Source organism: Aquarana catesbeiana, linkage group LG13 (genome assembly GCF_042186555.1).
Source record: "Aquarana catesbeiana isolate 2022-GZ linkage group LG13, ASM4218655v1, whole genome shotgun sequence".
In the NCBI taxonomy this organism is placed as follows: domain Eukaryota; kingdom Metazoa; phylum Chordata; class Amphibia; order Anura; family Ranidae; genus Aquarana; species Aquarana catesbeiana.
This window is the reverse complement of record NC_133336.1, coordinates 208788012-208811556: the sequence shown is the minus strand read 5'-3', so window position 1 is coordinate 208811556 and position 23545 is coordinate 208788012. Positions and strand designations below refer to the sequence as shown.

Here is a 23545-nt window from a genome sequence, read left to right as displayed (position 1 = left end):
TTGCCCTCATCAAAACTGTCCCCATCAAAACTGCCCCATCATATTGCCACCATTAAAACTGCCCCATCAAAATTGCCCCCATCAGAATTGCCCCATCAAAACTGCCCCATCAGAATTGCCCCACCAAAACTACCCCATCATATTGCCATTATCAAGACTGCCCCATCAAAATTGCCCCCATCAGAATTGCCCCATCAAAACTGCCCCATGATATTGCCACCATCAAAACTGCCCCATCAAAATTGCCCCCATCAGAATTGCCCCATCAAAACTGCCCCATCATATTGCCACCATCAGAATTGCCCCATCAAAACTGCCCCATCATATTGCCCTCATCAAAACTGCCCCCATCAGAAATACCTCATCAAAACTGTCCCCATCAAAACTGCCCCATCATATTGCCACTATCAAAACTGCCCCATTAAAATTGCCCCATCAGAACTGCCCCATCAAAACTGCCCCATCATATTGCCACCATCAAAACTGCCCCATCAAAATTGCCCCATCAGAATTGCCCCATCAAAACTTCCCCATCAAAACTGCCCCATCATATTAACACCATCAGAATTGCCCCCATTAAAACTACCCCATCAAAACTGCCCCATCAAAATTGCCCCATCAAAGCTGCCCCATCAAAACTGCTCCATCATATTGCCACCATCAAAACTGCCCCCATCAGAATTGCCCACATCAAAACTGCCCCATCAGAATTGCCCCACCAAAACTACCCCATCATATTGCCATCATCTAGACTGCCCCATCAAAACTGCCCCCATCAAAACTGCCCCATCAAAACTGCCCCATCATATTGCCACCATCAAATCTGCCCCATCAAAATTGCTTCCATCAGAACAGCCCCATCAAAACTGCCCCATCATATTGCCACCATCAAAACTGCTCCATCATATTGCCCTCATTAAAACTGCCCCATCAGAATTGCCCCATCAGAATTGCCCCCTTAAAACTGCCCCATCATATTCCTCTATTATAAATCAGTACATGGTGTGTCTGTCCCCTCCCCCGGGCTCTGTATGTAATCATAGCTGAGATGCTCCAGCTACCTCCCCACCGCCCATCACTGTGTATGAGAAGCTTTGGTAACCATGGCAACAAAAGCGATGCTACGGCCCAGCGATGCCTATTGTCTCCTGGGATTGACGACAAATATCTCCCAGGAGGCATTGCAGAGAGGGGAGGAAATGCTGGGCCGCGGCCGAGGACAGGAAGTGCCGTCTACTATACAGTAGGGATGAGCCGAACACCCCCCTGTTCGGTTCGCACCAGAACATGCGAACAGGAAAAAAGTTCGTTCGAACACGCGAACACCGTTAAAGTCTATGGGACACGAACATGAATAATCAAAAGTGCTAATTTTAAAGGCTAATATGCAAGTTATTGTCATAAAAAGTGTTTGGGGACCTGGGTCCTGCCCCAGGGGACATGGATCAATGCAAAAAAATGTTTTAAAAACGGCCGTTTTTTCAGGAGCAGTGATTTTAATAATGCTTAAAGTCAAACAATAAAAGTGTAATATCCCTTTAAATTTCGTACCTGGGGGGTGTCTATAGTATGCCTGTAAAGGGGCGCATGTTTCCTGTGTTTAGAACAGTCTGACAGCAAAATGACATTTTGAAGGAAAAAAGCCATTTAAAACTACCCGCGGCTATTGCATTGCCGACAATACACATAGAAGTTCATTGATAAAAACGGCATGGGAATTCCCCACAGGGGAACACCAAACCAAAATTAAAAAAAAAAAATGACGTGGGGGGTCCCCCTAAATTCCATACCAGGCCCTTCAGGTCTGGTATGGATATTAAGGGGAACCCCGGCCAAAATTAAAAAAAAAAAATGACGTGGGGTTCCCCCTAAATTCCATACCAGACCCTTCAGGTCTGGTATGGATTTTAAGGGGAACCCCGCACCAAAAAAAAAAAAAATATGGCGTGGGGTCCCCCCAAAGATCCATACCAGACCCTTATCCGAGCACGCAACCTGGCAGGCCGCAGGAAAAGAGGGGGGGATGAGAGTGCGCCCCCCCTGAACTGTACCAGGCCACATGCCCTCAACATTGGGAGGGTGCTTTGGGGTAGCCCCCCAAAACACCTTGTCCCCATGTTGATGAGGACAAGAGCCTCATCCCCACAACCCTGGCCAGTGGTTGTGGGGGTCTGCGGGCGGGGGGCTTATCGGAATCTGGAAGCCCCCTTTAACAAGGGGACCCACAGATCCCGGCCCCCCCCGTGTGAAATGGTAAGGGGGTACCATTTCACTAAAAAACTGTCAAAAATGTTAAAAATGACAAGAGACAGTTTTTGACAATTCCTTTATTTAAATACTTCTTCTTTCTTCTATCTTCCTTCATCTTCTGGTTCTTCTGGCTCTTCTGGTTCTTCCTCCGGTGTTCTCGTCCAGCATCTTCTCCGCGGCGTCTTCTATCTTCTTCTCCTCGGGCCGCTCTGCACCCATGGCATGGGGGGAGGCTCCCGCTCTTCTCTTCATCTTCTTCTCTTCTTTTCTTCTCTTCTTCTCTTCTTCTCTTCTTCATTTTCTTCTCTGGGCCGCTCCGCACCCATGCTGGCATGGAGGGAGGCTCCCGCTGTGTGACGGCGCTCCTCGTCTGACAGTTCTTAATTAATGGGGGCGGGGCCACCCAGTGACCCCGCCCCCCTCTGATGCATGGGACATGACGGGACTTCCCTGTGGCATTCCCCGTGACGTCACAGGGAAGTCCCGTCAAGTCACCGTGCGTCAGAGGGGGGCGGGGTCACCGGGTGGCCCCGCCCTCCGTTATTTAAGAACTGTCAGACGAGGAGCGCCGTCACACAGCGGGAGCCTCCCTCCATGCCAGCATGGGTGCAGCGGCCCGGAGAAGAAAATGAAGAAGAGAAGAAGAGAAGAAGAGAAGAAAAGAAGAAGAGAAGAAGATGAAGAAGATGAAGAGAACAGCGGGAGCCTCCCCCCATGCCATGGGTGCAGAGCAGCCCGAGGAGAAGAAGATAGAAGACGCCGCAGAGGAGATGCTGGACGAGAACGCCGGAGGAAGAACCAGAAGAGCCAGAAGAACCAGAAGAACCAGAAGATGAAGGAAGATAGAAGAAAGAAGAAGTATTTAAATAAAGGAATTGTCAAAAACTGTCTCTTGTCATTTTTAACATTTTTGACAGTTTTTTAGTGAAATGGTAGGAAGTACCCCCTTACCATTTCACACGGGGGGCGGGATCTGGGGGTCCCCTTGTTAAAGGGGGCTTCCAGATTCCGATAAGCCCCCCGCCCGCAGACCCCCACAACCACCGGCCAGGGTTGTGGGGATGAGGCCCTTGTCCTCATCAACATGGGGACAAGGTGTTTTGGGGGGCTACCCCAAAGCACCCTCCCAATGTTGAGGGCCTGGTACGGTTCAGGAGGGGGGGGCGCACTCTCGCCCCCCCTCTTTTCCTGCGGCCTGCCAGGTTGCGTGCTCGGATAAGGGTCTGGTATGGATATTTGGGGGGACCCCACGCCGTTTTTTTTTTTTTTTTGGCGCGGGGTTCCCCTTAAAATCCATACCAGACCTGAAGGGTCTGGTATGGAATTTAGGGGGAACCCCACGTCATATTTTTTTTTAAATTTTGGCCGGGGTTCCCCTTAATACCCATATCAGACCTGAAGGGCCTGGTATGGAATTTAGGGGGACTCCCATGTCATTTTTGTTTTTAAATTTTAGTTCGGGGTTCCCCTTTGGGGAATTCCCATGCCGTTTTTATCAATGAACTTCTATGTGTATTATCGGCAATGCAATAGCCGCGGGTAGTTTTAAATGGCTTTTTTCCTTCAAAATGTCATTTTGCTGTCAGACTGTTCTAAACACAGGAAACATGCGCCTCTTTACAGGCATACTATAGACACCCCCCAGGTATGAAATTTAAAGGGATATTACACTTTTATTGTTTGACTTTAAGCATTATTAAAATCACTGCTCCTGAAAAAACGGCCGTTTTTAAAACTTTTTTTAGCATTGATCCATGTCCCCTGGGGCAGGACCTGGGTCCCCAAACACTTTTTATGACAATAACTTGCATATTAGCCTTTAAAATTAGCACTTTTGATTTCTCCCATAGACTTTTAAAGGGTGTTCCGCGGCATTCGAATTTGCCGCGAACACACCAAATTGTTCGCTGTTAGGCAAACTTGCGAACAGCCAATGTTCGAGTCGAACATGAGTTCGACTCGAACTCGAAGCTAATCCATACTATACAGTATATAAAAGTGAGTTTAAGGGAAAAATATGCCAATTCTTTATCAGCACACACAGCGGATTTGGAGGGAAATTACTTTAAAATATGGGTGGAGCTCCACTTTAAGGTCCCGTTGTCACCGGCCCACTAGGGCACGAAAAGCGCAGCTAAAACATGACTAAAGCACCGCAAAAATGACCAGCGATTTAGGGCTGTTTTATCGGCTCTGCAGTGTGAAAGGGGTCTTACTACACAAGTCACTGTATGGTGATTGGAGATGGAAGTAGTGGTGAATGGGTTGTAGGAAATCCACTTTTTCACATTTATGAACTTTCTCTTGATATTTGTAATTTTATGAGATAACTTTGTTGCTCTTCATGTTTATGTATTTTTGTACATTATATGTTATATAGATTGAAGTAGCTGTGAATAGACTGGAGGAGATCTGCCCTTCCTCACATGTATGAAAGTATTTTTGTAGTGAATGGAATTGTTATATCTGATCCCTATTGGTGGAATTATCACATCTAGTATAATATGGAAGACTGCAGCACTAGTATATAACATTCACACAATATAAATGTGACAATATAACAATAAAAGTGAGACTCCTCATCACAAAACTCCCTATAAGAGTATATATAACAATGGTATGGAGACTATTTCACTGATAACTAATGAAGAGAATTTATAATCAGCAGATATAAAATTAGTGCAGCAATATTACTACAACATTTTCAAAAAAGTTCCAAATAAAGAACGGTAATAATAAAATCTTCTCCACACCATGAGATCAAATCCTCCACCATGATGTTCTAAGGAAATCCCAAAGTACAATGGTGTCACTTTTAGTCAATGAAGTTTCCACAACATGAGTGAGACTTCTGTGACCATCAAAGTGAATCCCCACAACTGAATCCAAGACTTAGCAGAAGGTTGGAGGTGAAAGCCTAGAGGTCAGTGTGAGTGTGTATGGTCCAATCCCCATACAGGAATAATGAATGGATCACACCACCTCATCCACTTCTCATGTCACATTAGTAATTGGGATCCACAAAAAGAGAAATCCTCCAATAGTGTAGATGATCGATCGTGTTTTATAAAGTGATCTCATATTAATGATTCCAATAAAGAGAAATGAGTTCCATTCATGTAGAGAATAGTTACATTCATTCCTGGGGGAGAAATTCATTTTCTTCTGGTAACATTCTTCTCTTCTTCTACAGATTGTATAATAATCACCTGACAGACAGTTCCTGCCCCCACCTGGCATCTGGAATAAGAAATAACCAGACACTGAGGACACTGAACCTGTCTATAAACAATCTGGAGGGTCCTCATTTCAGGGATCTGATGGAAGCTCTGACAACAAGCCGGATAGAGGAATTACAGTGAGTATAACAGGACTGTCTGAGACAATAATATTGTGGGACAGTTTTATATCTAAACCACATAAATAATATAGAAATATGAAAATGTCATCACTTAACATCTTTAGACTCCATAAGGCTCCATGCACACTGGGCTTAAAAAATGTCAGTTCCCTTGGCAGAAAAACACTTTCATATAGAGATTTTATTGTACAAAGTTTAGACGAGTTTAGGAGAGTTTTGCATTTTTTCTGCCAGAAAGCTCCAATCAGAAACACGAACCAGAAGTTTTTTTTTCCTGCCTCTAAACATTGAGCTCAAAGTATGTCTTGGAACATGGAGCTGCTTCTACAGGCAGAATACAAAACTCCTATAGCAGCAGCAATGTATCAAGCCAGTGTGCATGGAGCCTAAATATCCAATACTGGACTATTACACTAGATTACCAAAAGTATTGGGACACCTGCCTTTACACACACAACTTTAATGACATCCAAGTCTTACTCTGTAGGGTTCAATATGGAGTTGGCCCACCCTTTTCAGCTATAACAGCTTAATTTCTTCTGGGAATGCTGTCCACAAGGTTTAGGAGTGTTTCTATGGGAATGTTTGACCATTCTTCCAGAAGCACATTTGTGAGGTCAGGCACTAATATTGGATGAGAAGGCCTGGCTCGCAGACTCTGCTCTAATTCATCCCAAAGGTGTCCTATCGGGTTGAGGTCAGGACTGTGTGCAGGCCAGTCAAGTTCCTCCACCCCAAACTCGCTCATCCATGTTTTTATGGACCTTGCTTTGTGCACTGGTACACAGTCATTTTGGAACAGGAAGGAGCCATCCCCAAACTGTTCCCACAAAGTTGAGAGAATTAAATTGTCCAAAATGTCTTGGTATGCTGATGCCTTAAGAGTTCCCTTCACTGGAATTAAGAGGCCAAATCCAACCCCTGAAAAACACCCCCCACACCATAATCCCCCCTCCCCCCACACCATAATCCCCCCTCCCCCCACACCATAATCGCCCCTCCACCAAATGATTTCCCAGTGCACAAAGCAAGGTCCATAAAGACATAGATGAGTGAGTTTGGGGTGGAGGAACTTGACTGGCCTGCACAGAGACCTGACCTCAACCCGATAGAACATCTTTGGTATTATTTAGAGTGGAGACTGCAAGCCAGGCCTTCTAATCCAACATGATCGTTAGTATGGTGCTTTTGACAGCCAATGCCGATTTTTCGTCTGACAAAAGCTGGATGTGCAGGCTATAAAATTTTTATCGTACATGAACTCAGCATCTGATTTTTGTTTAATCCAAAATAAATTGTGAGAGCAAGACTATGCATGCTAAGAAACGAAAGAATACATACAAAACTATTCAACACATCACGTCACTTCTGAAGTTGTATTCTGTCAGAAGGGAATTTTCATATGGAGAGTAACCTCTTCACTTTCGATATGAGACTAGCATGCCACAAAAAAATGGACGAACGGTCATCCAAAAATCTGATCGTGTGTACGAGGATTAAGACTGAGATGCCATTAAAGTTCATGTGCTTGTAAAGGCAGGAGTCACAATACTTTTGGTAATATAGTGTATGTCTAAACTACATAAATCTAATAATAATAGAGATATATTTCATCTCCTGGTTGTCTTTATATATCACCAATATCAGACAGTTCTCTAAAGCTGGATATAAAAATATAAAACATTTAATATCTGCACTAAAAAACATGAACAACTTTGTGCAAATCGAATGAATGAAAACCAGCCGCCAGCAGGAAGTCTGATATAGAAGTACAAATAGTATAATATAATTCTATGTATAGAGCCCTACACTTAGTGATAAAATGTGTGATGAGACAAATGAGAAATCTGCAACCTACAATGCGTCCGAATACCAACACTTCTAATGTAGATGTGATAACTCCACCAATAGTGATCAATAATAAAAATTCACAGCTACTTCAGTCTTTATAACATATAATGTGCAAAAATACAATATCACCCGAGGTATCCAGACAATGGCCACAATCACATTACATAGAAAAGAAAAAGCCTCCATGTTACTGCCTGAACTCCATCATACACGGCTGCAGTCCGGAGCGGTGTGTGCTCTGAGTTCTGTGTATACTCGTGTATATGATGGAAGTGTACAATCTGTGATTCTATATATATTTAAGGATTATGCACTATGGAGGCTTTTTCTTTTCTATGTAATGTGATTGCGGCCATTGTCTGGATACCTCGGGAGATATTGGTGATACTACCTGGAGGTCTGACATTCCGTGGCACAGTCTGTTCTCATCGGAAGCCGGCTTGAGCGGAGTGGCGCTGCTGGAAGGATATAAACAAGCATGTCTGGGCCTTGTGGGGACAAACCTTTTGGTAAGTGACCTGTTTGCTCACCGGTGTGGGGGAGGCTGATTGAAGTTGCTGCAAAGAGGTGGAAGTTGATCAGCATTGATTTAATCCATCTGGATGAATCTCTGGTATTTCTGTTAGACCCCTTCACACTGAGGCAGTCTTCAGACATTTTAGCACTAGAAATAGCACCTGAAAACTGCCTCCAATTTATTTGTATGGGTGCTTTCACACTCGGGCGGTGCACTTGTGGGACATTAGAAAAAGACCTGCAAGCAGCATCTTTGGGGCGGGTTATGAGCATTATAAATAGCGCTCCCAAAACGCCCCTACCCATTGAAATGAATGGGCAGCACTTCCAAGCACTTTGAACGCGCCGCAAAACTGGTCTTTTTTCTTTTTTTAAAGCTGTGTTCCGGCCGAATGTATACTTTTTAAATAAAAATAGCCCTATAATACACAAGCTTAATGTATTCTAGTAAAGTTAATCTGTAAACTAAGGTCCGTTTTGTTAGATTATAGCATTAGTTTGTTATTTTATAAACTTCCAGCAGGCCGTGGCCATCTTAAGTGTGGGCATCTGAAGCCAGACTGTATTTCTTCCTGGATCTCATCCTTGTAGATCTCGCACATGCTCAGTGCAGCACAAGCAGCGTGATAGGTTTCAGGTCAGGTTTCCATAGCTACGGCAGTGTCAGAGGAAGTTACTGCCCCTTAGCTATGCAAACCTCTCCTCCCCTCCTCCGTCCAGGAGTAAGTAAATAAATTACAATTGCATTATTTCTTGCATTGCCTACCTGCAAATGGCGTAGAGCAAGTAAAGATGAATTTCTATGACATCACATCGTCCTGAGAAAATTGCATCACAACAACCCCCGCAAATCGCATCACAACACCCCTGCAAATCGCATCACATAGCCCCTGCAAATCGCATCACAACACCCCCTGCAAATCGCATCATACAGCCCCCTACAAATCACATCACAACAACACAGAATTGCCCCATCAAAACTGCCCCATCATATTGCCCCCATCAAAACTGTCCCTAACAAAACTGCCCAATCATATTGCCACCATCGAAACTGCCCCATCAAAATTGCCCCCATCAGAATTGCCCCATCAAAACTGCCCCATCAGAATTGCCCCACCAAAACTACCCCATCATATTGCCATCATCAAGACTGCCCCATCAAAATTGCCCCCATCAGAATTGCCCTATAAAAACTGCCCCATCAAAACTGCCCCCATCAAAATTGCCCCATCAGAATTGCCCTATCAAAACTGCCCCATGATATTGCCACCATCAAAACTGCCCCATCAAAATTGCCCCCATCAGAATTGCCCCATCAAAACTGCCCCATCATATTGCCACCATCAGAATTGCCCCAACAAAACTGCCCCATCAGAAATACCCCATCAAAACTGTCCCCATCAAAACTGCCCCATCATATTGCCACTATCAAAACTGCCCTATCAAAATTGCCCCATCAAAGCTGCCCCCATCAAAACTGCTCCATCATATTGCCACTATCAAAACTGCCCCCATCAGAATTGCCCACATCAAAACTGCCCCATCAGAATCGCCCCACCAAAACTACCCCATCATATTGCCATCATTAAGACTGCCCCATCAAAACTGCCCCCATCAAAACTGCCCCATCATATTGCTACCATCAAAACTGCCCCTTCAAAATTGCCCCCATCAGAATTGCCCCATCAAAACTGCCACCATCAAAACTGCCCATCATATTGCCACCATCAGAATTGCCCCATCAAAACTGCCCCATCAAAACTGCCCCCCATCAAAATTTTCCCCATCAAAACTGCCCCATCATATTGCCACCATCAAAACTGCCCCATCAAAATTGCCCCATCAGAATTGCCCCATCAAAACTTCCCCCATCATATTGCCACCATCAGAATTGCCCCATCAAAACTGCCCCATCAGAATTGCCCCATCAGAATTGCCCCCTTAAAACTGCCCCATCATATTCCTCTATTATAAATCAGTACATGGTGTGTCTGTCCCCTCCCCCGGGCTCTGTAATCAGAGCTGAGATGCTCCAGCCACCTCCCCCACCGCCCATTACTGTGTATGAGAAGCTTTGGTAACCATGGCAACAAAAGCGATGCTACGGCCCAGCGATGCCTATTGTCTCCTGGGATTGATGACAAATATCTCCCAGGAGGCATTGCAGAGGGGGGAGGAAATGCTGGGCCGCGGCCGAGGACAGGAAGTGCCGACTACTATACAGTATATAAAAGTGAGTTTAAGGGAAAAATAGGCCAATTCTTTATCAGCACACACAGCGGCATTGGAGGAAAATTACTTTAAAATATGGGTGGAGCTCCACTTTAAGGTCTCGTTGTCACTGGCCCACTAACGCACAAAAAGCGCAGCTAAAGCACCGCAAAAATGACCAGCGATTTAGGGCTGTTTTATCGGCTCTGCAGTGTGAAAGGGGTCTTACTACACAAGTCACTGTATGGTGATTGGAGATGGAAGTAGTGGTGAATGGGTTGTAGGAAATCTGCTTTTTCACATTTATGAACTTTCTCTTGATGTTTGTAATTTTATGAGATAACTTTGTTGCTCTTCATGTTTATGTATTTTTGTACATTATATGTTATATAGATTGAAGTATCTGTGAATAGATTGGAGGAGATCTGCCCTTCCTCACATGTATGAAAGTATTTTTGTAGTGAATGGAATTGTTATATCTGATCCCTATTGGTGGAATTATCACATCTAGTATAATATGAAGACTGCAGCACTAGTATATAACATTCACACAATATAAATGTGACAATATAACAATAAAAGTGAGACTCCTCATCACAAAACTCCCTATAAGTGTATATATAACTATGGTATGGAGACTATTCCACTGATAACTAATGAAGAGAATTTATAATCAGCAGATATAAAATTAGTGCAGCAATATTAGTACAAATTTTCAAAAAAAGGCCCAAATAAAGAACGGTAATAATAAAATCTTCTCCACACCATAAGATCAAATCCTCCACCATGATGTTCAAAGGAAATCCCAAAGTACAATGGTGTCACTTTTAGTCAATGAAGTTTCCACAACATGAGTGAGACTTCTGTGACCATCAAAGTGAATCTCCACAACTGAATCCAAGACTTAGCAGAAGGTTGGAGGTGAAAGCCTAGAGGTCAGTGTGAGTGTGTATGGTCCAATCCCCATACAGGAATAATGAATGGATCACACCACCTCATCCACTTCTCATGTCACATTTAGTAATTGGGATCCACAAAAAGAGAAATCCTCCAATAGTGTAGATGATCGATCGTCTTTTATAAAGTGATCTCATATTAATGATTCCAATAAAGAGAAATGAGTTCCATTCATGTAGAGAATAGTTACATTCATTCCTGGGGGAGAAATTCATTTTTTTCTGGTAACATTCTTCTCTTCTTCTACAGATTGTCCTCTAATCACCTGACAGACAGTTCCTGCCCCCACCTGGCATCTGGAATAAGAAATAACCAGACACTGAGGACACTGGACCTGCCTGGGAACGATCTGGAGGGTCCTCAATTCAGGGATCTGGTGGAAGCTCTGACAACAAGCCGGATAGAGGAATTACAGTGAGTATAACAGGACTGACTGAGACAATAATATTCTGGGACAGTTTTATATCTAAACCACATAAATAATATAGAAATATGAAAATGTCATCAAATTCCATCTTTAGACTCCATAAGGCTCCATGCACACTGGGCTTAAAAAATGTCAGTTCCCTTGGCAGAAAAAACTTTCATATAGAGATTTTATTGTACAAAGTTTAGACGAGTTTAGGAGAGTTTTGCATTTTTTCTGCCAGAAAGCTCCAATCAGAAACATGAACCAGAAGGTTTTTTTTCCTGCCTCTAAACATTGAGCTCAAAGTATGTCTTGGAACATGGAGCTGCTTCTACAGGCAGAATACAAAACTCCTATAGTAGCAGCAATGTATCAAGCCAGTGTGCATGGAGCCTAAATATCCAATACTGGACTATTACACTAGATTACCAAAAGTATTGGGACACCTGCCTTTACAGACACGTGAACTTTAATGGCATCCCAGTCTTAGTCTGTAGGGTTCAATATGGAGTTGGCCCACCCTTTTCAGCTATAACAGCTTAATTTCTTCTGGGAATGCTGTCCACAAGGTTTAGGAGTGCGTCTATGGGAATGTTTGACCATTCTTCCAGAGGCACATTTGTGAGGTCAGGCACTAATGTTGGATGAGAAGGCCTGGGTCGCAGACTCTGCTCTAATTCATCCTAAAGGTGTCCTATCGGGTTGAGGTCAGGACTCTCTGCAGGCCAGTCAAGTTCCTCCACCCCAAACTCGCTCATCCATGTTTTTATGGACCTTGCTTTGTGCACTGGTACACAGTCATTTTGGAACAGGAAGGAGCCATCCCCAAACTGAACTGTTCCCACAAAGTTGAGAGAATTAAATTGTCCAAAATGTCTTGGTATGCTGATGCCTTAAGAGTTCCCTTCACTGGAATTAAGAGGCCAAATCCAACCCCTGAAAAACACCCCCCACACCATAATCCCCCCTCCCCCCACACCATAATCCCCCCTCCCCCCACTCCATAATACCCCCCACACCATAATCGCCCCTCCACCAAATGATTTGCCAGTGCACAAAGCAAGATCCATAAAGACATAGATGAGTGAGTTTGGGGTGGAGGAACTTGACTGGCCTGCACAGAGACCTGACCTCAACCCGATAAAACATCTTTGGTATTATTTAGAGTGGAGACTGCAAGGCAGGCCTTCTAATCCAACATGATCGTTAGTATGGTGCTTTTGACAGCCAATTCCGATTTTTCGTCCGACAAAAGCTGGATGTGCAGGCTATAAAATTTTTATCGTACGTGAACTCAGCATCTGATTTTTGTTTAATCCAAAATAAATTGTGAGAGCAAGACTATGCAAGCTAAGAAACGAAAGAATACATACAAAACTATTCAACACATTACGTCACTTCTGAAGTTGTATTCTGTCAGAAGGGAATTTTCATATGGAGAGTAACCTCTTCACTTTCGATATGAGACTAGCATGCCACAAAAAAATGGACGAACGGTCATCCAAAAATCTGATCGTGTGTACGAGGATTAAGACTGAGATGCCATTAAAGTTCATGTGCTTGTAAAGGCAGGCGTCCCAATACTTTTGGTAATATAGTGTATGTCTAAACTACATAAACCTAATAATAATAGAGATATATTTCATCTCCTGGTTGTCTTTATATATCACCAATATCAGACAGTTCTCTAAAGCTGGATATAAAAATATAAAACATTTAACATCTGCGCTAAAAAACATGAACAACTTTGTGCAAATCGAATGAATGAAAACCAGCCGCCAGCAGGAAGTCTGATATAGAAGTACAAATAGTATAATATAATTCTATGTATAGAGCCCTACACTTAGTGATAAAATGTGTGATGAGACAAATGAGAAATCTGCAACCTACAATGTGTCCGAATACCAACACTTCTAATGTAGATGTGATAACTCCACCAATAGTGATCAATAATAAAAATTCACAGCTACTTCAGTCTTTATAACATATAATGTGCAAAAATACAATATCACCCGAGGTGTCCAGACAATGGGCGCAATCAGATTACATAGAAAAGAAAAATCCTCCATGTCACTGCCTGGACTCCATCATACACGGCTGCAGTCCGGAGCGGTGTGTGCTCTGAGTTCTGTGTATACTCGTGTATATGATGGAAGTGTACAATCTGTAATTCTATATATATTTAAGGATTATGCACTATGGAGGCTTTTTCTTTTCTATGTAATGTGATTGCGGCCATTGTCTGGATACCTCGGGTGATATTGGAGATACTACCTGGAGGTCTGACATTCCGTGGCACAGTCTGTTCTCATCGGAAGCCGGCTTGAGCGGAGTGGCGCTGCTGGAAGCATATAAACAAGCGTGTCTGGGCCTTGATTGTGGGGACAAACCTTTTGGTAAGTGACCTGTTTGCTCACCGGTGTGGGGGAGGTTGATTGAAGTTACTGCAAAGAGGTGGAAGTTGATCAGCATTGATTTAATCCATCTGGATGAATCTCTGGTATTTCTGTTAGACCCCTTTCATACTGAGGCAGTTTTCAGACATTTTAGCACTAGAAATAGCACCTGAAAACTGCCTCCCATTTATTTGTATGAGTGCTTTCACACTCGGGCGGTGTGCTTGTGGGACATTAGAAAAAGACCTGCAAGCAGCATCTTTGGGGCGGGTTATGAGCATTATAAATAGCGCTCCCAAAACGCCCCTACCCATTGAAATGAATGGGCAGCACTTCCAAGCACTTTGAACGCACTGCAAAACTGGTCTTTTTTCTTTTTTTAAAGCTGTGTTCCAGCCGAATGTATACTTTTTAAATAAAAATAGCCCTATAATACACAAGCTTAATGTATTCTAGTAAAGTTAGTCTGTAAACTAAGGTCCGTTTTGTTAGATTATAGCATTAGTTTGTTATTTTATAAACTTCCAGCAGGCCGTGGCCATCTTAAGTGTGGGCATCTGAAGCCAGACTGTATTTCTTCCTGGATCTCATCCTTGTAGATCTCGCACATGCTCAGTGCAGCACAAGCAGCGTGATAGGTTTCAGGTCAGGTTTCCATAGCTACGGCAGTGTCAGAGGAAGTTACTGCCCCTTAGCTATGCAAACCTCTCCTCCCCTCCTCCCTCCAGGAATAAGTAAATAAATTACAATTGCATTATTTCTTGTATTGCCTATCTGCAAATGGCGTAGAGCAAGTAAAGATGAATTTCTATGACATCACATCGTCCTGAGAAAATTGCATCACAACAACCCCCGCAAATCGCATCACATAGCCACCACAAATCGCATCACATAGCCCCCACAAATCGCATCACAACACCCCCTGTAAATCGCATCATACAGCTCCCCACAAATCACATCACAACACCCCCAGCAAATTGCATCACAACACCCTCACAAATCGCATCACATAGCCCCCCGCAAATCGCATCACAACACCCCCACAAATGGCTTCACATCGCTCCCTGCAAATTGTATCACAACACCCCCCCGAAAAAATCGCATCACATTGCCCCCAGCAAATCACATCATACAGCTCCCCTAAATCGCATCACAACACCCCCCGAAAATTGCATCACAGCACCCCCACAAATTGCATCACATAGCCCCCCACAAATCGTATCACAACACCCCCACAAATGGCATCACATTGCTCCCTGCAAATCACATCACAACACCCCCCGCAAATCGCATCACATGGCCCCCTGAAAATTGCTTCACAACATCCCCGCAAATGGCATTACATCACTCCCCGCAATTCGCATCACAACACCCCCCACAAATCGCATCACATTGCCCCCAGCAAAGCGTATCATAACACCCATCACATGCCCCCATCAAAACTGCCCCATCATATTGCCACCATCAAAACTGCCCCATCAAAATTGCCCCCATCAGAATTGCCCCATCAAAACTGCCACCATCAAAACTGCCCATCATATTGCCACCATCAGAATTGCCCCATCAAAACTGCCCCATCAAAACTGCCTCCATCAAAACTGCCCCCATCAAAATTTCCCCCATCAAAACTGCCCCCATCAAAACTGCCCCATCATATTGCCACCATCAGAACTGCCCCATCAAAATTGCTCCATCAGAATTGCCCCATCAAAACTTCCCCCATCATATAACCACCATCAGAATTGCCCCATTAAAACTGCCCCATCATATTGCCCCATCAAAACTGCCCCATCAAAATTGACCCCATCAGAATGTCCCCATCATATTGCCACCATCAGAATGTCCCCATCAAAACTGCCCCATCATATTGCCACCATCAAAACTGCCCCATCAAAATTGCCCCCATCAGAATTGCCCAATCAAAACTTCCCCCATCAAAACTGCCCCATCATATTGACACCATCAGAATTGCCCCATAAAAACTGCCCCATCATATTGCCCCCATCAAAACTACCCCATCAAAATTGCCCCATCAAAACTGCCTCCATCAAAACCGCTCCATCATATTGCCACCATCAAAACTGCCCCATTATATTGCCCCATCAAAACTGCCCCCATCAGAATTGCCCACATCAAAACTGCCCCATCAGAATTGCCCCACCAAAACTACCCCATCATATTGCCATCATCAAGACTGCCCAATCAAAATTGCCCCCATCAGAATTGCCCCATCAAAACTGCTCCATGATATTGCCACCATCAAAACTGCCCCATCAAAATTGCCCCAATCAGAATTGCCCCATCAAAACTGCCCCATCATATTGCCACCGTCAGAATTGCCCCATCAAAACTGCCCCATCATATTGCCCCATCAAAACTGTCCCCATCAAAACTGCCCCATCATTTTGCCACCATCAAAACTGCCCCATCAAAATTGCCCCCATCAGAATTGCCCCATCAAAACTGCCCCATCAGAATTGCCCCACCAAAACTACCCCATTATATTGCCATCATCAAGACTGCCCCATCAAAATTGCCCCCATCAGAATTGCCCCATCAAAACTGCCCCATCATATTGCCACCATCAGAATTGCCCCATCAAAACTGCCCCATCATATTGCCCCCATCAAAACTGCCCCCATCAGAAATACCCCATCAAAACTGTCCCCATCAAAACTGCCCCATCATATTGCCACCATCAAAACTGCCCCATCAAAATTGCCCCCATCAGAATTGCCCCATCAAAACTTCCCCATCAAAACTGCCCCATCATATTAACCCCATCAGAATTGCCCCCATCAAAACTACCCCATCAAAACTGCCCCATCAAAATTGCCCAATCAAAGCTGCCCCCATTAAAACTGCTCCATCATATTGCCATCATCAAAACTGCCCCATTATACCCCTATCAAAACTGCCCCATCAGAATCGCCCCACCAAAACTACCCCATCATATTGCCATCATCAAGACTGCCAAATCAAAACTGCCCCCATCAAAACTGCCCCATCAAAATTGCCCAATAAAAAACTGCCCCATCATTTTGCCACCATCAAAACTGCCCCATCAAAATTGCTTCCATCAGAACTGCACCATCAAAACTGCCCCATCATATTGCCACCATCAAAACTGCCCCATCAGAATTGCCCCATCAGAATTGCCCCCTTAAAACTGCCCCATCATATTCCTCTATTATAAATCAGTACATGGTGTGTCTGTCCCCTCCCCCGGGCTCTGTATGTAATCAGAGTTGAGATGCTCCAGCCGCCTCCCCCACCGCCCATCACTGTGTATAAGAAGCTTTGGTAACCATGGCAACAAAAGCGATGCTACGGCCCAGCGATGCCTATTGTCTCCTGGGATTGATGACAAATATCTCCCAGGAGGCATTGCAGAGAGGGGAGGAAATGCTGGGCCGTGGCCGAGGACAGGAAGTGCCGACTACTATACAGTATATAAAAGAGAGTTTAAGGGAAAAATATGCCAATTCTTTATCAGCACACACAGCGGATTTGGAGGAAAATTACTTTAAAATATGGGTGGAGCTCCACTTTAAGGTCCCATTGTCACCGGCCCACTAGGGCACGAAAAGCGCAGCTAAAACACCGCAAAAATGACCAGCGATTTAGGGCTGTTTTATCGGCTCTGCAGTGTGAAAGGGGTCTTACTACACAAGTCACTGTATGGTGATTGGAGATGGAAGTAGTGGTGAATGGGTTGTAGGAAATCCACTTTTTCACATTTATGAACTTTCTCTTGATATTTGTAATTTATAAGATAACTTTGTTGCTCTTCATGTTTATGTATTTTTGCACATTATATGTTATATAGATTGAAGTAGCTGTGAATAGATTGGAGGAGATCTGCCCTTCCTCACATGTATGAAAGTGTGTTTTTGTAGTGAATGCAATTGTTATATCTGATCCCTATTGGTGGAATTATCACATCTAGTATAATATGGAAGACTGCAGCACTAGTATATAACATTCACACAATATAAATGTGACAATATAACAATAAAAGTAAGACTCCTCATCACAAAACTCCCTATAAGTGTATATATAACAATGGTATGGAGACTATTTCACTGATAACTAATGAAGAGAATTTATAATCAGCAGATATAAAATTAGTGCAGCAATATTAGTACAACATTTTCAAAAAAGTTCCAAATAAAGAACGGTAATAATAAAATCTTCTCCACACCATAAGATCAAATCCTCCACCATGATGTTCAAAGGAAATCCCAAAGTACAATGGTGTCACTTTTAGTCAATGAAGTTTCCACAACATGAGTGAGACTTCTGTGACCTTCAAAGTGAATCCCCACAACTGAATCCAAGACTTAGCAGAAGGTTGGAGGTGAAAGCCTAGAGGTCAGTGTGAGTGTGTATGGTCCAATCCCCATACAGGAATAATGAATGGATCACACCACCTCATCCACTTCTCATGTCACATTTAGTAATTGGGATCCACAAAAAGAGAAATCCTCCAATAGTGTAGATGATCGATCGTCTTTTATAAAGTGATCTCATATTAATGATTTCAATAAAGAGAAATGAGTTCCATTCATGTAGAGAATAGTTACATTCATTCCTGGGGGAGAAATTCATTTTCTTCTGGTAACATTCTTCTCTTCTTCTACAGATTGTATGATAATCACCTGACAGACAGTTCCTGTCCCCACCTGGCATCCGGAATAAGAAATAACCAGACACTGAGGACACTGAACCTGTCTGGGAACAATCTGGAGGGTCCTCATTTCAGGGATCTGATGGAAGCTCTGACAACAAGCCGGATAGAGGAATTACGGTGAATATAACAGGACTGACTGAGACAATAATATTCTGGGACAGTTTTATATCTAAACCACATAAATAATATAGAAATATGAGAATGTCATCACTTTCCATCTTTAGAGTCCATAAGGCTCCATGCACACTGGGCTTAAAAAATGTCAGTTCCCTTGGTAGAAAAACACTTTCATATAGAGATTTTATTGTACAAAGTTTAGACGAGTTTAGGAGAGTTTTGCATTTTTTCTGCCAGAAAGCTCCAATCAGAAACACGAACCAGAAGGTTTTTTTTCCTGCCTCTAAACATTGAGCTCAAAGTATGTCTTGGAACATGGAGCTGCTTCTACAGGCAGAATACAAAACTCCTATAGTAGCAGCAATGTATCAAGCCAGTGTGCATGGAGCCTAAATATCCAATACTGGACTATTACACTAGATTACCAAAAGTATTGGGACACCTGCCTTTACACACACATGAACTTTAATGGCATCCCAGTCTTAGTCTGTAGGGTTCAATATGGAGTTGGCCCACCCTTTTCAGCTATAACAGCTTAATTTCTTCTGGGAATGCTGTCCACAAGGTTTAGGAGTGTGTCTATGGGAATGTTTGACCATTCTTCCAGAAGCACATTTGTGAGGTCAGGCACTGATGTTGGATGAGAAGGTCTGGCTCGTAGGCTCTGCTCTAATTCATCCCAAAAGTGTCCTATCGGGTTGAGGTCAGGACTGTGTGCAGGCCAGTCAAGTTCCTCCACCCTAAACTCGCTCATCCATGTTTTTATGGACCTTGCTTTGTGCACTGGTACACAGTCATTTTGGAACAGGAAGGAGCCATCCCCAAACTGTTCCCACAAAGTTGAGAGAATGAAATTGTCCAAAATGTCTTGGTATGCTGATGCCTTAAGAGTTCCCTTCACTGGAATTAAGAGGCCCAGACCAACCCCTGAAAAACACCCCCCACACCATAATCCCCCCTCCCCCCACACCATAATCCCCCCTCCCCCCACTCCATAATACCCCCCCCACACCATAATCGCCCCTCCACCAAATGATTTGCCAGTGCACAAAGCAAGGTCCATAAAGACATAGATGAGTGAGTTTGGGGTGGAGGAACTTGACTGGCCTGCACAGAGACCTGACCTCAACCCGATAGAACATCTTTGGTATTATTTAGAGTGGAGACTGCAAGCCAGGCCTTCTAATCCAACTTGATCGTTAGTATGGTGCTTTTGACAGCCAATTCTGATTTTTCGTCCGACAAAAGCTGGATGTGCAGGCTATAAAATTTTTATCGTACATGAACTCAGCATCTGATTTTTGTTTAATCCAAAATAAATTGTGAGAGCAAGACTATGCATGCTAAGAAACGAAAGAATACATACAAAACTATTCAACACATCACGTCACTTCTGAAGTTATATTCTGTTAGAAGGGAATTTTCATATGCAGAGTAACCTCTTCACTTTCGATATGAGACTAGCATGCCACAAAAAAATGGACGAACGGTCATCCAAAAATCTGATCGTGTGTACGAGGATTAAGACTGAGATGCCATTAAAGTTCATGTGCTTGTAAAGGCAGGCGTCACAATACTTTTGGTAATATAGTGTATGTCTAAACTACATAAACCTAATAATAATAGAGATATATTTCATCTCCTGGTTGTCTTTATATATCACCAATATCAGACAGTTCTCTAAAGCTGGATATAAAAATATAAAACATTTAATATCTGCGCTAAAAAACATGAACAACTTTGTGCAAATCGAATGAATGAAAACCAGCCGCCAGAAGGAAGTCTGATATAGAAGTACAAATAGTATAATATAATTCTATGTATAGAGCCCTACACTTAGTGATAAAATGTGTGATGAGACAAATGAGAAATCTGCAACCTACAATGTGTCCGAATACCAACACTTCTAATGTAGATGTGATAACTCCACCAATACTGATCAATAATACAAATTCTCAGCTACTTCAGTCTTTATAACATATAATGTGCAAAAATACAATATCACCCGAGGTATCCAGACAATGGCCACAATCACATTACATAGAAAAGAAAAATCCTCCATGTCACTGCCTGGACTCCATCATACACGGCTGCAGTCCGGAGCGGTGTGTGCTCTGAGTTCTGTGTATACTCGTGTATATGATGGAAGTATACAATCTGTGATTCTATATATATTTAAGGATTATGCACTATGGAGGCTTTTTCTTTTCTATGTAATGTGATTGCGGCCATTGTCTGGATATCTCGGGTGATATTGGAGATACTACCTGGAGGTCTGACATTTCGTGGCACAGTCTGTTCTCATCGGAAGCCGGCTTGAGTGGAGTGGCGCTGCTGGAAGGATATAAACAAGCGTGTCTGGGCCTTGTGGGGAGAAACCTTTTGGTAAGTGACCTGTTTGCTCACCGGTGTGGGGGAGGTTGATTGAAGTTGCTGCAAAGAGGTGGAAGTTGATCAGCATTGATTTAATCCATCTGGATGAATCTCTGGTATTTCTGTTAGACCCCCTTCACACTGAGGCAGTTTTCAGACATTTTAGCACTAGAAATAGCACCTGAAAACTGCCTCCCATTTATTTGTATGAGTGCTTTCACACTGGGGCGGTGCGCTTGTGGGACATTAGAAAAAGTCCTGCAAGCAGCATCTTTGGGGCGGGTTATGAGCATTGTAAATAGCGCTCCCAAAACGCCACTACCCATTGAAATGAATGGGCAGCACTTCCAAGCACTTTGAACGCGCTGCAAAACTGGTCTTTTTTCTTTTTTTAAAGCTGTGTTCCGGCCGAATGTATACTTTTTAAATAAAAATAGCCCTATAATACACAAGCTTAATGTATTCTAGTAAAGTTAGTCTGTAAACTAAGGTCCGTCTTGTTAGATTATAGCATTAGTTTGTTATTTTTTAAACTTCCAGCAGGCCGTGGCCATCTTAAGTGTGGGCATCTGAAGCCAGACTGTATTTCTTCCTGGATCTCATCCTTGTAGATCTCGCACATGCTCAGTGCAGCACAAGCAGCGTGATAGGTTTCAGGTCAGGTTTCCATAGCTACGGCAGTGTCAGAGGAAGTTACTGCCCCTTAGCTATGCAAACCTCTCCTCCCCTCCTCCCTCCAGGAATAAGTAAATAAATTACAATTGCATTATTTCTTGCATTGCCTACCTGCAAATGGCGTAGAGCAAGTAAAGATGAATTTCTATGACATCACATCGTCCTGAGAAAATTGCATCACAACAACCCCCGCAAATCACATCACAACACCCCCGCAAATCGCATCACATAGCCCCCGCAAATCGCATCACAACACCCCCTGCAAATCGCATCATACGGCTCCCCACAAATCACATCACAACACCCCCCGCAAATTGCATCACAACACCCTCACAAATCGCATCACATAGCCCCCCGCAAATCGCATCCCCACAAATCACATCACAACACCCCCCGCAAATTGCATCACAACACCCCCCACAAATGGCTTCACATCGCTCCCTACAAATTGTATCACAACACCCCCCGAAAAAATCGAATCACATTGCCCCCAGCAAATCACATCATACAGCTCCCCTAAATCGCATCACAACACCCCCCGAAAATTGCATCACAACACCCCCACAAATCGCATCACATAGCCCCCCACAAATCGTATCACAACACCCCCTGGCATCACATCGCTCCCTGCAAATCACATCACAACACCCCCCGCAAATCACATCACATAGCCCCCTGCAAATTGCTTCACAACATCCCCCGCAAATGGCATTACATCACTCCCCGCAATTTGCATCACAACACCCCCCACAAATCGCATCACATTGCCCCCAGCAAAGCATATCATAACATCCATCACATGCCCCCATCAAAACTGCCCCATCATATTTCCACCATCAAAACTGCCCCATCAAAATTGCTCCCAACAGAATTGCCCCATCAAAACTGCCCATCATATTGCCACCATCAGAATTGCCCCATCAAAACTGCCCCATCAAAACTGCCCCATCAAAACTGCCCCCCATCAAAACTGCCCCCATCAAAACAGCCCCATCATATTGCCACCATCAAAACTGCCCCATCAAAATTGCCCCATCAGAATTGAACCATCAAAACTTCCCCCATCAAAACTGCCCCATCATATTGACACCATCAGAATTGCCCCATAAAAACTGCCCCATTATATTGCCCCCTTCAAAACTGCCCCATCAAAATTGCCCCATCAAAACTGCCTCCATCAAAACTGCTCCATCATATTGCCACCATCAAAACTGCCCTATTATATTGCCTCATCAAAACTGCCCCCATCAGAATTGCCCACATCAAAACTGCCCCATCAGAATTGCCCCACCAAAACTACCCCATCATATTGCCATCATCAAGACTGCCCCATCAAAATTGCCCCCATCAGAATTGCCCCATCAAAACTGCCCCATGATATTGCCACTATCAAAACTGCCCCATCAAAATTGCCTCCATCAGAATTGCCCCATCAAAACTGCCCCATCATATTGCCACCATCAGAATTGCCCCATCAAAACTGCCCCATCATATTGCCCCCATCAAAACTGTCCCCATCAAAACTGCCCCATCATATTGCCACCATCAAAATTGCCCCCATCAAAATTGCCCCCATCAGAATTGCCCCATCAAAACTGCCCCATCAGAATTGCCCCACCAAAACTACCCCATCATATTGCCATCATCAAGACTGCCCCATCAAAATTGCCCCCATCAGAATTGCCCCATAAAAACTGCCCCATCAAAACTGCCCCCATCAAAATTGCCCCCATCAG

At 43.7% G+C, this 23545-nt stretch overlaps 1 protein-coding gene across 1 annotated transcript in view; it reads left to right on the top strand.

The window, feature by feature from the left end:
• Positions 1 to 23545, top strand: part of LOC141117799 (NACHT, LRR and PYD domains-containing protein 3-like) — a 318488-nt gene that overhangs the window by 246377 nt on the left and 48566 nt on the right. Inside the window, exons 11-13 of the mRNA XM_073610830.1 lie at positions 5444 to 5608; positions 11396 to 11560; positions 18597 to 18761. Of these exons, the coding sequence (XP_073466931.1) occupies positions 5444 to 5608; positions 11396 to 11560; positions 18597 to 18761 (495 nt within the window). The remainder of the gene's footprint in view (positions 1 to 5443; positions 5609 to 11395; positions 11561 to 18596; positions 18762 to 23545) is intronic.